Below are 14579 nucleotides of genomic sequence, written 5' to 3'. Positions count from 1 at the left end.
ATGTTATGGGCCAGGGTTTAGAGAACCCCAAAGCGTATCATGGAGTTCACCTGAAACACAACCTTTAATAGATTGTGGTATGGGGAGCACACGGCCCACTCTACAGGTGTGGTAGAGCAGAAATGGAAAAGTATTTTTTAAAGCAAAACAATGTTTATTCTATGAACTCAGTTAACCTTTTTAAAACATAGTGAACATCTTAGCAACCATCAATTCAAATACAACCCCCCAAAGAGTACAACACTAAGTAATTCTCAATAACTTCCCAAACAACATCCAGAAGACAGAAGAAACACCTTTCAACAGAAGCACATTAGGTTTACATTCACTACTGAGAACATTTATAATTCTGAATTCACCAAATGATGAAGAGATAGTCTTTTGATGGCAGAGAGAACAGCAGTACACCTGCTTGGTCTGGCTTTAGCTCCAACACTGAAAACGAAACTAAAAGACACCCTGCAGCAAACAGCCTAAAACAAAAGTAAAAAACTGACAGACAGCCCAGCTCCATCCACTCTCTGACATCACTGATAAACACCCATTTCTTTTTTAAAAAATGTTTTTATTCAAAGTTTTTCAATAATTTTTACAAAACACTTCAAAAAGGAAAATAATACAAAGCAAACAGGGCAATATGCCAACAAAACAGAACAACTTAACCCTTTAAACGATTAACAATTTAACACCCATCTCAAAGCAAAGTGGGGCATGCGCCCCTTACAAAAAAAGAAAGAAATCAGCCCGCCCTCCCCCTCCCTCGGGAAAGTCAAGGAACGGTTGCCACCACCCGGAGAACCCCTGCAAGGACCCTCGCAAGGCAAACTTTATCTTCTCTAACCTAAGAAACCCCGCCATGTCGTTGACCCAAGCCTCTACGCTTGGGGGCTTCGCGACCCTCCACATTAACAAGAGCCTGCTCTAGGCTATCAAGGAGGCAAAGGCCAGAGCTCCGGCCTCTTTTGACTCCTGCACTCCCGGATCATCCGATACCCCAAATATTGCTATCCCCCAGCTCGGTTTTACCCGAGTATCCAAGACCTTGGACATAGCCTTTGCGAAGCCTTTCTAAAATTCCGTAAGCGCCGGGCATGTCCAAAACATATGGGCGTGGTTTGCTGGGCTCCCCGAACACCTTACACACCTGTCCTCTACCCCAAAAAACTTACTCATCCTTGCCCCTGTCATATGCACCTTGTGCACCACTTTAAACTGGATCAGGCTGAGCCTGGCGCAAGAAGAGAAGGAATTGACCCTGCCCAGGCCCACAGGCCCTCATCCAGCTCCTCACCCAGCTCCTCCACCGAGGCTTCCTCCGCCTCCTGCAACTCCTGGTATATCTCGGATATCTTTCCCTCCCCGGCCCACATGCCCGAAACCACCCTGTCCTGTATCCTCCGGGCAGGCAGCAGCGGGAATTCCCCGACCTGCTTTCTCACGAACGCCCAAACCTGCATATACCTAAAGGCATTTCCTGGAGGTAACCCAAATTTCTCCTCCAGCACCCTCAGACTGGCAAAGGTCCCATCGATGAATAAATCCCCCATCCTTTTAATTCCCGCCTGGTGCCAGCTTAGGAACCCACCATCTATCCTACCTGGAACAAACCTATGGTTCTCCCGTATCGGAGCCCAGACTGAGGCCTCCACCTCCCCCTATGCCGTCTCCACTGCCCCCAAATCCTCTGAACATCCATTTCTTAAAGGTACATTTCTTAAACACCCATTTCTTAACGGTAGTCTCACATGACACTTACATAAATTGTAAAAATCGAGGCCTCAGCATTGATGCCTGTGGCAAACCACTCGTTACATCTTGCCAACCAGAAAATACCCATTACTGCCCTCCTTCTGTTTCCTGTTAGCTAGCCAATCTTCTACTCATGCCAATACATTACCCCCTGAACCTAACACCATGAGCTTTTTTCCCCCTGCAATAACCTCAGTAGATGTGGCAACTTATCAAATGCCTTCTGGTAAGCTAAATACAGTACATCCAACGGTTCCCCTTTATCCACAGCACATGTTTGTTAACTCCAATGAATTAGTCAAACATAATTTCCCTTGACTCTGCCTGACTACCCTGAATTTTTCCAAGTATCCAGGGATTTTCCATGCCCCCCGCAGGCTGTTTCTCAATGGGAATTTCCATTGAATCCACCCCCCACCGTCAGAAACCTTGGTGGGGATTCACCGTCGGCAGGATCAGAAGGTCCTGCTGGTGAGAACAGCCGGAATGCACCCGCACCCCCCACCACAAGGACTTTCACAATAGCTTTGAATATTTTCCCTATGTCAGATGTTAAGCTAACTGGTCTGTAGTTTCCTGCTTTCCGTCTCCCTCCCTTTTTGAATGAAGGAGTTACATTCACTATTTTCCGACCTAATGGAACCTTCCCCGAAGCGAGGGAAATTTTGAAAATTAAAAACAACACATCAACAATCTCACTAACCACTTCTTTGAAGCCCCTAGGATGACGTCCAGAACCCAAGGATTTGGTAGCCCGCAGCTCCAACAATTTGGTCAGTACCACTTCCCTAGTGATCGTAATTTTTGAGTTCCACCTTCCCTTCCAGCTATTTACAGCTATTTCTGGTACATTATTTGTATTCTCTATAGTGAAGGCCAATGCAAAATACCTGTTCAATTCATCTACCATCTCAAACTGGACGGCACTGTGGCACAGTGGTTAGCACTGCTGCCTCACAACACCAGGGTCGGGGGTTCAATTCCTTGGGTGATCTTGGGTGACAATGCAAACTCCACAGACATTCTAACGTGTCTGCATGGGTTTCCTTCGGTTTCCTCCCACAGTCCAAGGATGTGCAGATTAGATGGATTGGCCATGCTAAATTGCCCCTCAGTGTCAAAAAGTTAGGTGAGGTTACGGGGGAGTGGGCCTAGGTTGGGTGCTCTTTCAGAGGGTCGGTGCAGACTCAATGGGCCTAATGGCTTCCTTCTGCACTGTAGGGATTCTATGATTCCTTATTTTCCATTATTAATTCCCAAGACAAATAGTAAGAGTTTTTATAGAAATTTCTACAGGACCTACGCTCACTTTGTTAACGCTTCTCTTTTTAAAAATATTTTTTAAAACTCTTACTATCTGTCGTCATATTTTGAGCTAGTTTTCTCTGGTGCTCTAATTTTTCCTTTCTTATCAATCCTTTGATCATTTTTTATACTCTGGCCTGCCACCCACCTTTGCGCAATCATATTGCATTTTCATTATGTTTGATACCATCCTTAATTTTTCTTTAATGTTAACTCCAGATGGTGTGTCTACCCTTTGGAATGTTTCTTTCTCATTGGAATGTACCTTTTCTGTGTAGCCTGAAATAGCCCCTTAAATATTTGCCACTGCATCCACATTGACCTACCCCATTGACCTACCTCTGAACCTAAGTTTCCAGTTCACTTTAGCTAGCTGTGCTTTCACGCTCTCATATGCAAAAGATGCTGGAGGCGTCAAAGTATATCACAGCGCATTTCAATTCACAAACCTGCATGCAACTTGATAAATGTCCTATCACAGTTTGTGTAGATGTCCGAAAAATTACCGGTTAAAGTAACCATGATCATGGGGAGCAGCCACAGATCTCACTAACATACAGCTTGCAGATCTGCTCCATAGGAGTATGAAGCAGCAATAATTTTCCCTCGTGCATTTACACACTTGTTGCTGATATATTGCGGGCATGATAAAAGGAGTGAATTAACTTGGAGAATGATGTATTCCCCTAAATTATGCTGATACCGGGGCAGCACGGTGGCACAGTGGTTAGCATTGCTGCCTCACGGCGCCGAGATCCCAGGTTCGATCCCGGCTCTGGGTCACTGTCCGTGCGGAGTTTGCACATTCTCCCCGTGCGGGTTTCGCCCCCACAACCCAAAGATGTGCAGAGTAGATGGATCGGCCATGCTAAATTGCCCATTAATTGGAAAAAATTAATTGGGTACACTAAATTTTTTTTTAAATTATGCTGATGCCCATAGCAACTTGAATCCAATGGAGGTCCAGACTGCTTTTTGTTTGGGCTGAAGGTCAGCAGATAACAGAATGTGTACAACATTAGTAAACATGTTTAAGAGTCACATTTAGGTTGTGTGGACATACTAATGTCAACTGGTAACAATTTTAAGCTCCACTTTCCACTAAGGGGGCGGCAAACATGCTCCTTCTCTTAAAACATGGTGCAACACTTGGTTGGGCCACTGGGGAAAGTGTTGTGTAGTGAAGTGTTGTCCACAACCCAGTCTGCATAAATGAAGGAGAAAAGGTAGCAGTGGGTGAAAGCAATTGGGTAAGGGTCGAAGATGAGAAAAGCACAAGAGGAAACATTTGTCATCCACTATACCAAAACGTCTGCACTTCATAATGTAGAAAGCACAGCTGAGAAATTAAGCCTGGCACAGGTGCCAATTAAGCTACAGGTAGAGCCAGGACAGGGCATGGCTAGAAAAAGTGGACCCGACCACGTGAGTGGAGGCTGATGGCTAAAAGTCAGAGATAGACTAAAGGGAAGGCTCATGTCCCGGCTGTAGATAAGCAGTAGAAATTGGACAGAAGAATTTATGGGCCAATGCTAGAGGAGGCAGTCTAGTTCATTCATTTATTTCATTATTTACCAAACACTGGAATACATCACATACATATGACAGATACCCCACATAAAATACTTGCCTCATGTGCTTACAATCCCAGATTTACCAACAATTTCACTTTTGTTTTTGTAACTTGGAGCAAAGGATGACAGTGAAATGAAGAAAAACCTAGCTGCCACACACATGATAAATCCCGTTCTCTGCTCCTTTGCCTGGGTCAATCCCTGACAGAGCTTCACTGCAGACCGATACTCTAGACTTCCTGAAACCACTGAAAATGTGCCATTTCCAGAAGCTTGTGTGTCTTGACATTCTCTCGGTCTCATAAATAGAGAATGATGCAGGGAAAGCTGTACATTTACAGCACTATGACGCCTGTGTTAAGCACCAATGCACAGCATCATTGAGCAAAGGATAATGAGAAAAATCCACAGGCAACTGAATTTCCATTTCAGCTGCCTTGTTGTGGGAATATGCAGACCAGAGGGAGGGGACAAAGATGTCTGAAAAGCAGGGGACATTTGATTTGTTCATTCCTGCCCCCTTGTTGTCACCCATTTTGGAGTCAAGTTTTTGTGAATCAAAACCCCCATGCTGTCAAACCAGGGCATCCAAAAACTAACAGTCACAAGATCTGCCACTTCTGCAAAGGGGACATTTCAAAAGAGTTGAAATGTAAGAGTTACTTCCCCCCCCCCCCCCCCCAAAAAAAAAAAGCCCTGTTAACTGCCACCCTGTTAGACACAGAAAGTGGTCTCTTGTACAGAAACATACATCGAAAATGGAAGCAGGAGGAAGCCACTCGGCCCTTCGAGCCTGCTCCACCATTCATTATGATCATGGCTGATATCAAGTTCAATACCCTGATCCCACCTTCCCCTCCATATCCTTTGATCCCTTTAGCTACAAGAACTATATCTAATTCATTCTTGAAATTACATAATGTTTTGGTCTCAACTACTTTCTGTCGTAGTGAATTCCACAGATTCACCACTCTCTAATTGAAGGAATCTCTCCTCACCTCAGTCCTAAAAGGTTTAGTCCTTGTATTCAAACTATGACCGCTATTCTGGACTCCCCCACCATCGGGAACATTCTTTCTGAATCGACCCTGTCTAATCCTGTTAGAATCATACAATTTTCTATGATTCTCTCACTTCTCTAAACTCCAATTAATATAATCCTAAACGACTTAGTTCCGCCATCCAGGAATCAGCTTGGTGAACCTTTGCTGTACTCCCTCCATAGCAAGAACATCCTTTCTCAGATAAGGACACCAAAACTACACACCATACTCCCGGTGTGGCCTCACCAATGCCCTATACAATTGCAGTAAAACATCTTTATTCCTATATTCAAATCCTCTCACTATTAAGGCCAACATACCAATTGCCTTCTTTAATTCCTGCTGTACCTGCGCACTTATTTTCAGCAACTGATGTACGAGGGCACCAAGGTCTCACTGAGTATCCACCTCTCTCAATTTATACCCATTCAAATATCAATCTGCTTTCCTATTTTTACTAGAGAAGCGGCTAACCTCGCATTTATCCACATTATATTGCATCTGCCTTGCATATGCCCACTCACTTAGCATGTCCAAATCCCACTGAAACATCTCTGCATCCTCCTCACAGCTCGTCCTCCCACTCACTTTGTACTGTCTGCAAATTTTGGAGATAATACATTTAGTTCCCTCATCCAAATCATTAATATATAATGTGAATAATTGGGGTCCTAGATCCCTGCGGTACCCCACTAGTCGCTGCCTGCCAATCGGAAAAAGACCCATTGCATGGGAACAGTCTGCTGAAACACTCTCACAAATACTAATGTAACTGATGTTCCTTTTGAGATAGACCCAGCTTGATGCCTTTTGCCTTAGGGAAAGGAGCAGAGAACAAGATACATCAAGTAGAGAATTGTGCTGCAAACCATTCTTGATTTAATTTACAAAGACAAAAGGAAAATATAGATGCAACTCTGGGCTAGTAATAATGGACCCACAAAATGGGCATTAAAACAATTGCACAAGATGCAAAGAGGGGCACATGACCGGCATTCACTCGTCAGAGGTTTTTGACTTGAAGCCACAGATTAGGTGTATAATTCAGGCTGTACTCTTATACAGCGCATTCCTTCAAATAGATCTTAAACCATCTGCCTGTTCCATTTGATCAGCCGTGGATATTAAAATGTAATTCTATGGGCCAAAGTCTTCCCTGTCTGGACAATATGCCTCCCTCAAACACAAAACATAGATTAACTGCTCATTGATATCATTTGTTTGTGGAATCTTGCTGTGCACTACATTGTTGTCCAAGAACAATTGCATAACTTACAAGCAATTCCCTGCATTATGGTGGACTGCAAGATGTTTCTTTGCAGGAGAATGGCGTTCTCTTTAAAAATACAAATACAGCCAAGACATGCTCATTAAAAGCATGCGGGTCCCAAGGACTACAGGTACTGGCTGAATTTTAATTGGGTCAACAGTATAAGTAAAGAGGCCACTTACTCCAGCCACACCTGGCATTGAAGCAGCATATTAAAAAAAAAACCTCAAGCTACTGTATTCAGATACATACACTTCCCATGGTTACATAATCTCAGAGAAAGTTCTTATTGTTCTACTTAAAGCAGATAATACTGGATGATATTTATGTGTATGCCTGTTAACAATGGACTAGGTACAAGTCTAGAAATACGTGACAAACACTAATATGTACTGGTTTAAAGGGAGGTGTTGGTGCAGTGTATTAATTTATAATTATAAATCACTAGATTAGCAATCTAGAGACACAGTGCAAGATCCAGGGACCTGGGTTCTAATCCCATCACGGCAGATGGTGAAAGTTGAATTCAATAAAAACTGGAGTTAAAATTCAAACGATGACCATGAAACCATTGCTTATCATCATAAAAACAAAACCCATTTGGTTCACTAATGTACTTTAGGGAAGGAAATCTGCCATCCTTACCTGGTTTGACCGACATGTGACTCCAGACCTACAGCAATGTGGTTGACTCTGAAATACCCTCTGAACTGGAGGAATAAGGGAGGGCAATAAATGCTGACCCAGCCTCTAACACCCACATCCCATAAATTAATTTTAAAATTCTTTATCAATTAACACTGATTTTTTTTAACCTGTTCAACCTTTTTTTATAATGACCCATGCGTTTTGCAAAATATGCATTTCATTTTTATACATTATCACTTTAAGAGCAAATACTTCCATTTAAAAAGTGAAACCTCATCCAAATTTTCTTTCTTTCTATTGGCTTCCTGAGGATTCATTTCTTTTAAAAGTTATCGATGTCTACAGGGATCCAGAACACATTTCCTATAATTAAAAATGAGCGACAGGTTTTTCAGAATCAAAACCTCCAAGGAGTCAAACCAGGACATCCGAATGTGAGCGGTCACAAGAGCATGTGCCCCCTTTGCAAAGGGAGTTTTTAAACAAAACAGAGTAGTGAAGCAAGAGTTATTCCAAAAACAAACAACCCCTAACTATCACAACGTTAGATAGAGAAAGTGGTGGAAATATCCAGCAAGCTGATCAGCAGACGACAGGGAGATGTATTAATGTTTCAGTTACTTCTGCTGAGGATTCCAGAGTGTTAACTTGCCTTTCTCTTGAAGGTGCTGACTGGCTGGCTATGTATTTCCAGCATTTTCTTTTCATGCTTTTGTTACAAATTGTTTGTTTTAATGTTAACTAAAAAAAACAGCTACCATGGTTATAGTTGCGTTTCTTCATTTGCTGTATTAACGAATAGAAATATTGGAAAATATAACCTAGCTAGGTCAAGTGAATTATCATCCAGTGAGCTATTCTACGATAAAATGATGCAGGTTTTTTTTTTAAATAAGGGAAGCAGATCGGTTTGCAAAATTAAAATGCTTGCTTGCTCTGTACAGACCAGAATGACTAAGGATTGTGGAAAACAATGCAGCACACAAGTTAAACCAAAGTCTATGCGGTAAGGGGTGTTAGGTGTGGCATGTACAACATTGAATTAGATAGTTTGGCGTTGTTTTCGATCACTTATTACACAAATAGCACATTTGACAGTTCAACTAGTTAAAAGAATTTGCACTGGCGAAAATACTGAACATCTTTACGGCGTTAGTTGCTTTGCAGTAAAACTCTCACCACACAATGCAAATGAAACGATTTTTCAGTAATATGCATCTCAATCATCGAGCACAAATGACAAATGGGAAAACTCCATGGTTTGATTACAGTGCTTGTGGGAAAACTGACCACAGAAGGAATAATCTTCCATGTCCCCTGATATAAATGTACAATGGGGAATTCCATGCGGCTCGCACAAATTTAAAGTTCAGTTGGAAACAAAAAAAGGATGCTTGCTGCTTGTAACACGGTTAAATCCTTCAAATTGGCCCTTTTCCCAAAGAGCAGAGTAGAATTTGGGAAACTCTTTGCATTGCAAATTCCAAGTCCAAAACTTAAACAGTAGCTCAGCACCCAGCTTATTGAATTTGGCAACACATGAGAACATAGAATGGAGCAAATAGGCCAGCGGCTAGTGATGTGCTGATTTGTCCGAAATAATCACAAGTGCAAAGAAAATATTATCTCACTAGGTGGTAAAAGAGGTGAAAGGATGAGACCCATATTTGGAACCGGAAAGTGTTTCTTTTGTGAGGCGACGACATATTTTGACTTTGGGGCGGCACAAAGGCATGCACTGCTGCCTCACAACACCAGGGACCCGGGTTTGAGTCCAGCCTCGGGTAACTGTCTGTGTGGCGTTTGCACACTCTCCCCCCGCGTCTTTGTGGGCTTCCTGCCTCTTTCCACCCAAAGATGTGGTGAGGCGGGGTTACAGGGATAGGGCGGGGTAGTGGGTCGGGTGCGCTTTCGGATGGTCGGTGCAGACTCGATGGGCCGAATGGTCTGCTTCTGCACTGTACGGATTGGATGACTCTGTGACATAACTTACACTTCCATGTCACCCCTCTGAAATAAGCGAAGTGCCATCTTAAAATATCTTTGCCCTTGGAGCTACATCCAGTTGACCCACCTCTCAACTGGAACACATGTTCAGTCAAGTCCCACCCGCAAAAGTTCAGGAGGGCAGCCTAATGCTGTAATGAAACGTACGGGGGGGGGGGGGGGGGGGGCAGGCAATGTATTTTGCTGCGGTGCTGGATATAGAAAGAACAGCTAACCACTTCAGAACGAGAACTCCCTGTCTGAGAAAAGGAGTCATGTGTTGAATAAAGCCTTGGACCCCCGGTCAGCGCCGTGGGGGGTTCCTGTCAACGGGCGCCACCAGTTAGTTCCACTGCTGGTTGAAGTTAGCACCGCCTTCAGCTCACATCTTTCGGTGTGCGGGAAAAGTTGGTCACAAAAACTGGTTTTAAAGACCACAATTGAAAACAAAACTGCCCCGCTGCTCAGCCGGGGAGGAGGGGGTGGACAAGGACACTCCCTAAAAGCACCGCCCAAATGACAGCTCCCCAGCACTCTAAAACAAATCACCCGAGTTTCTGAGATGTCCTTTCTATTTAAACAGAACGCTGCCCAGACATACTTTCAAGGACAGTGTTAGCAGCTTCCCCCAACACACACACACTTTCTGTGGATAAAGCAGTTTGCACTCTGTCTACAGCTGCTGGATGAATGGGAAGGGGGGTTATTTGGACAAGGTTACTTGTAAAAGGCAAGCAGTCCTCTTCAAAACAGAGGCAAGACATTGCTTTTAACTGAGAAAAAACGATGGAATAAAATTAGCACCCGGCCAGACAGATTTAGAGCAGATGAGATGAGGCAAAGTGAGTGTGTGGATAGCGAGGATCTCAATGTGTTACCTTGATGATGCTGCTGCGGGGAGTTGGAGACGGAATCGTCTCTGCAGTCTCGCTGCCGGCTTGAGCCTCGCTCCGCTCCGGGCATTTGCCATTCGACAGGGGCTGGCTTTCGGCTAAAAGCCCCGCTGAGTTTGGGAGGGGGTCGCCGGGGGGAGGCTGCGGGACCGGCAGCCCGGATTCAGCACCGTCCCTCTGTCCATCCGCCATCATCATCATCATCATCATCATCAAAGCAGCATCGCCTCCCCACTCCTCTATGCGGCCAGCATGCTGCAGACAGAGCTGGGATATCACTGACCAGTATCCCCCCTCCTCCTGCTCCCCTCGCCGCTGACCTGAAACTCACCGGGGAAACTGACCTGAAACTAACCCGGGCCACCCAGCTCCCTGCAACCCAACCCCGGGCGGCTTCATTCACTTCCTGCGAAACTCCAGTCACCACACCAAGCCTGGGTGTGTGTTACTTCCTCGTTCAACAACACGTGTTGTGTTGCAAAGAACGCCCCCTTCCCGGATCAACCCTCAAGAAAAATCATGGGATCAAAACGTGGGGGCCCGAATTAGATCGTGCTGACAGTCTGCAAGGACATCTCCTGTTTGCATCAGAGACCTCCCAACGCCCCCACAATTCTCCTTCAGAACCCCCGCCCTTTGTTCTGCAGACACCAGCCTCTAAATGCAAGTTCAGCGTCCCTGGCATCGACACGATTCTCAGCTCTTGCTAGTGTCCCGAAGCTGGAGCTTTGCACAGTCAGGATGGGGCGCCACCATATCCCTCTACAGCTCCACCTCCAACGAGCAGGCACGTTTCACAGTGTGGGTTTCGGGTCCATTGGAAGCCGTTTCCATGTTGACATTTTCACATTGCAGGTGTTTAGTGCAAAGGGGCTTTTGAAAAGACTTCATTGCTCACCTTCCAACCCAAACCCGTGTGCATTTTATTACTTTGCCTTTATGAAGTCAAGATTATTTTTTTTTAATGTAGAAAATACAGAAACCGCCCGAGAGTGAGAGCGAACAGTTTATTTTGAACAAAACGCTGTCAATGTTCAATAAGCTCCTCTCGTTCGGGCTGGGTGTCTCTCTCTCACAGTGCAGGGTCGCCACCTTTCGTTAACTCCGAGGCCACACAGGAGGGGCTCGGCTCGTTCAGGACAGGATTCAGGGCACGACCCTGTCTCCGACCCGGAAAGACCCTTTCCCCCAACCCCCTCAAATTCCCCTAACTTTTGAGCGTGTGCCTCGCCTCCTGCTAACCGCTCCTCAGCGTCTATCGGTGTTCCCCTAAAGCTTCCTCCACGCTGCAGGGACAAACCTGGATGGGGGAATTTTAACCGAAGCTCGTCAGCCTGATAGAAACTCTGTTTATCTCTCTCTCTCCCTGAGTATTTCCAGCATGTAAGGCCCGATCCCCCTCCCTTTTCCCACCTGGACAAAGTTGCCTGACCCCCACCCCACTCCTGAAATGGGAAAAAGTTGATCATTGGTGTATGTGCATGTTCTCCAAGTATGTTTTTTCGCTTTGTGGACCCAAGCGGGGACGAGGAGGTAGCTCAGTAAAGCTGCAAAGGTCCTTTTGTCAAACACCTCAGTATTTTTCCAAATTCCCTCTCGCGATTTCTCCACATCTCCATCTCTACCTTCGTTCAAACTCAGCTACTCGGTCAAGTTTTTTTCTTGCTTATTCCGTTTTATTCGCTGACATTTGAGGGGTTTTGAACGGATCACAATTCTAGGTCATCTCACTGCGTGTTTTTTTTTCAAAGTCTACGTTTTTTTTTCAAAGTGCCATCTCAATGGAAGTTGTTGTTTGTCATTGTCCCACGTGGAAAACGGATTCTGATTTGGAGCCAGATTGAGGAGAGAAGTTGTGAGTTGGTGTACCGGGTAAGAATACATCGCGCTGCTATAGGAAGGGTTGCTCCTCTGGGGGTGAGGGGGCTTCTACTTAGGGTCAGTTGCACTCTGGAACTAAACGCACTGTACCTGGCCTGACAAATGCCTGCTTCTAATATTGGATACCTAATTTCATCATTCCATTACCAATGTCGACAATCTCCATCTTCACCAAAAATATTCAAACCAAAAAAATTAGAGGCTTATTATATTCGTAACAGCAATGCACAACCCTCTAATACAATTACAATGCAGATATATCTATACCAGCATCAATTAATACTCTAATTTCGCAAGTGACTCAGTGGGTAAATGCTTCATGCAATATGGTAACAATTACATGGACAAGAAGGTCCAAGAATTGTGCTGAACTGTGATGTTAGCAAGAATATTATTTTTGGCCTCAATTGCCCCAGGCTAAGGAACATGTTTGAAAAAGAACTTCAATCACTGCAACATGACCCTTGCTGGAAAGCATATGGATGTGGATAAAGAATGAGGACAGAATCCAGCCCAACTGTGGTGTCCTCTGCATGATGCTGACCATTTGGATGAGGCACTGATAGTAAGGAACATCTATAGGGTTGTTATTTTCAGCAAGCAAGTGGGGGAATCTGAAGTAAGGGGAAAGTATCAATTCATCATTAATGAAGTGTGATTTAATCCTTACAACTATTGTAAATGGAATCTACATCAGTCTTTATTTCGCCACGAGGTACTCTCTGCTTACCGAAAGCAAAACATAATCAGGTAATTGAAAAAAAGACTTTTTTTGCATGATACCGTGCCCATTCTATATCACAGCCTTTTGTGTCCATTTTGTACCTTATTCCATGTTAATTGAGTCCAATAAAAATGTACTGACTGGAGAGCATTTGCAAATAGTGAGGATACAAGGCAAAGAAGGTGTTGTCTGAAGACAACTCCTCTCTATAGTTATAAAGTCAATTAAGAAAGCACTTTAATTCACTGACTTGGTTCCACAGATTATTCCTACAGCATTTTCGCACCACTGCTTTGCTAATGCCTAGCCACTTTTTACGATTCATATAAAGTCTTAATTAGATGCTACTTTAGCAATTATACAGGGCTCGTGAAATAGCTACAATAATACTAATCTTTATTGTCACAAGTAGGCTTACATTAACACTGCAATGAAGTTACTGTGAAAAGCCCCTAGTCGCCACATTCCGATGCCTGTCCGGCTACACATAGGGAGAATTCTGAATTTCCAAATTATCTAACAACACATCTTTCGGGACTTGGGGGAGGAAACCAGAGGACCCGGAGGAAACCCATGCAGACACAGGGAGAATGTGCAGACTCTGCACAGACAGTGACCCAAGCTGGGAATCGAACCTGGCGCTGTGAAGCGACAGTGCTAACCTCTGTGCTACCATACATTTGCCTTCTCTGGCTGAGGGGAACTGCCATTGGTAAAGTGTTGAATCCACATAAAGCAGCATGTATAAACAGCAGGTAGAAAATACTGGATAAAGGTTTATTAGCAATGCAACATGTCTCCATTCCCCTAAGGGTCTCTTTCCTGACCTGCACCCAGGACTAGGTTTCAATACAAGTGAGGGCTCTCCTTGTTAAGGAGCAGCCCTGCCCCATTACCGGGGAAGTTTGAATTCTGTGCAGGTGACGGGAAACTGGATGGTCCTCATCCCCTGGCCTCCATGGGGGTTATAACATAAATCATACAATGAACCCCTTCAGTCTTTCAAACCTCTGCTGCTGATGACCACTTGAATACTGAATAATCTTAATTATAATGGTTTTCTTCCAACAAAGGAAAGTCATTATGCTGTTATGCTGAATCATTAAACCAGGAGCTCTCTTCCCCAATGGCACTCCAATTACTATTACCAGCTGAACCCAGCTTCTGCCATAACAATATTAGTGACCTGTAAACCTGTCAACACCAAAAGATTTTTTCCACTTTAAACATGCATGTAGCTCCTTCTGTATGGGATGTTTCTGGAAATATTTGAGAATGGTCGAGAGGATTAAATAAATTGCATTGAATCAGAAAGTCTCTGCTATTCCTGGAATAAACTAAACAGTAGTAAACTGGGTCCTTGCCTGCTGCTGTCACGGTCTTCAAAGGTTTCACAGTCACTGTAATCTGTGCTTCATGAGTCACAAACACCTAACTCACAGGCTGCAGCAACTGCTAACAAATCAGTCCCTAGTGGATAATTAAATCATGTCCCTGTCTCCTGAG

The 14579-nt window shown here is 44.2% G+C and overlaps 1 protein-coding gene across 1 annotated transcript in view; it reads right to left on the bottom strand.

The window, feature by feature from the left end:
• Window positions 1-11203, bottom strand: part of LOC140398536 (inactive phospholipase C-like protein 2) — a 265583-nt gene extending 254380 nt beyond the window's left edge. The window contains exon 1 of the mRNA XM_072487317.1: window positions 10454-11203. Coding sequence (XP_072343418.1) covers window positions 10454-10681 — 228 coding nt within the window. The 5' untranslated portion in view covers window positions 10682-11203. The remainder of the gene's footprint in view (window positions 1-10453) is intronic.
• Window positions 11204-14579: the final 3376 nt, after the last annotated feature.

This window comes from Scyliorhinus torazame, chromosome 21 (genome assembly GCF_047496885.1).
Source record: "Scyliorhinus torazame isolate Kashiwa2021f chromosome 21, sScyTor2.1, whole genome shotgun sequence".
Lineage (NCBI taxonomy): Eukaryota > Metazoa > Chordata > Chondrichthyes > Carcharhiniformes > Scyliorhinidae > Scyliorhinus > Scyliorhinus torazame.
Note: the sequence above shows the minus strand (reverse complement) of the source record. Positions and strands in the feature narration are given on the sequence as shown.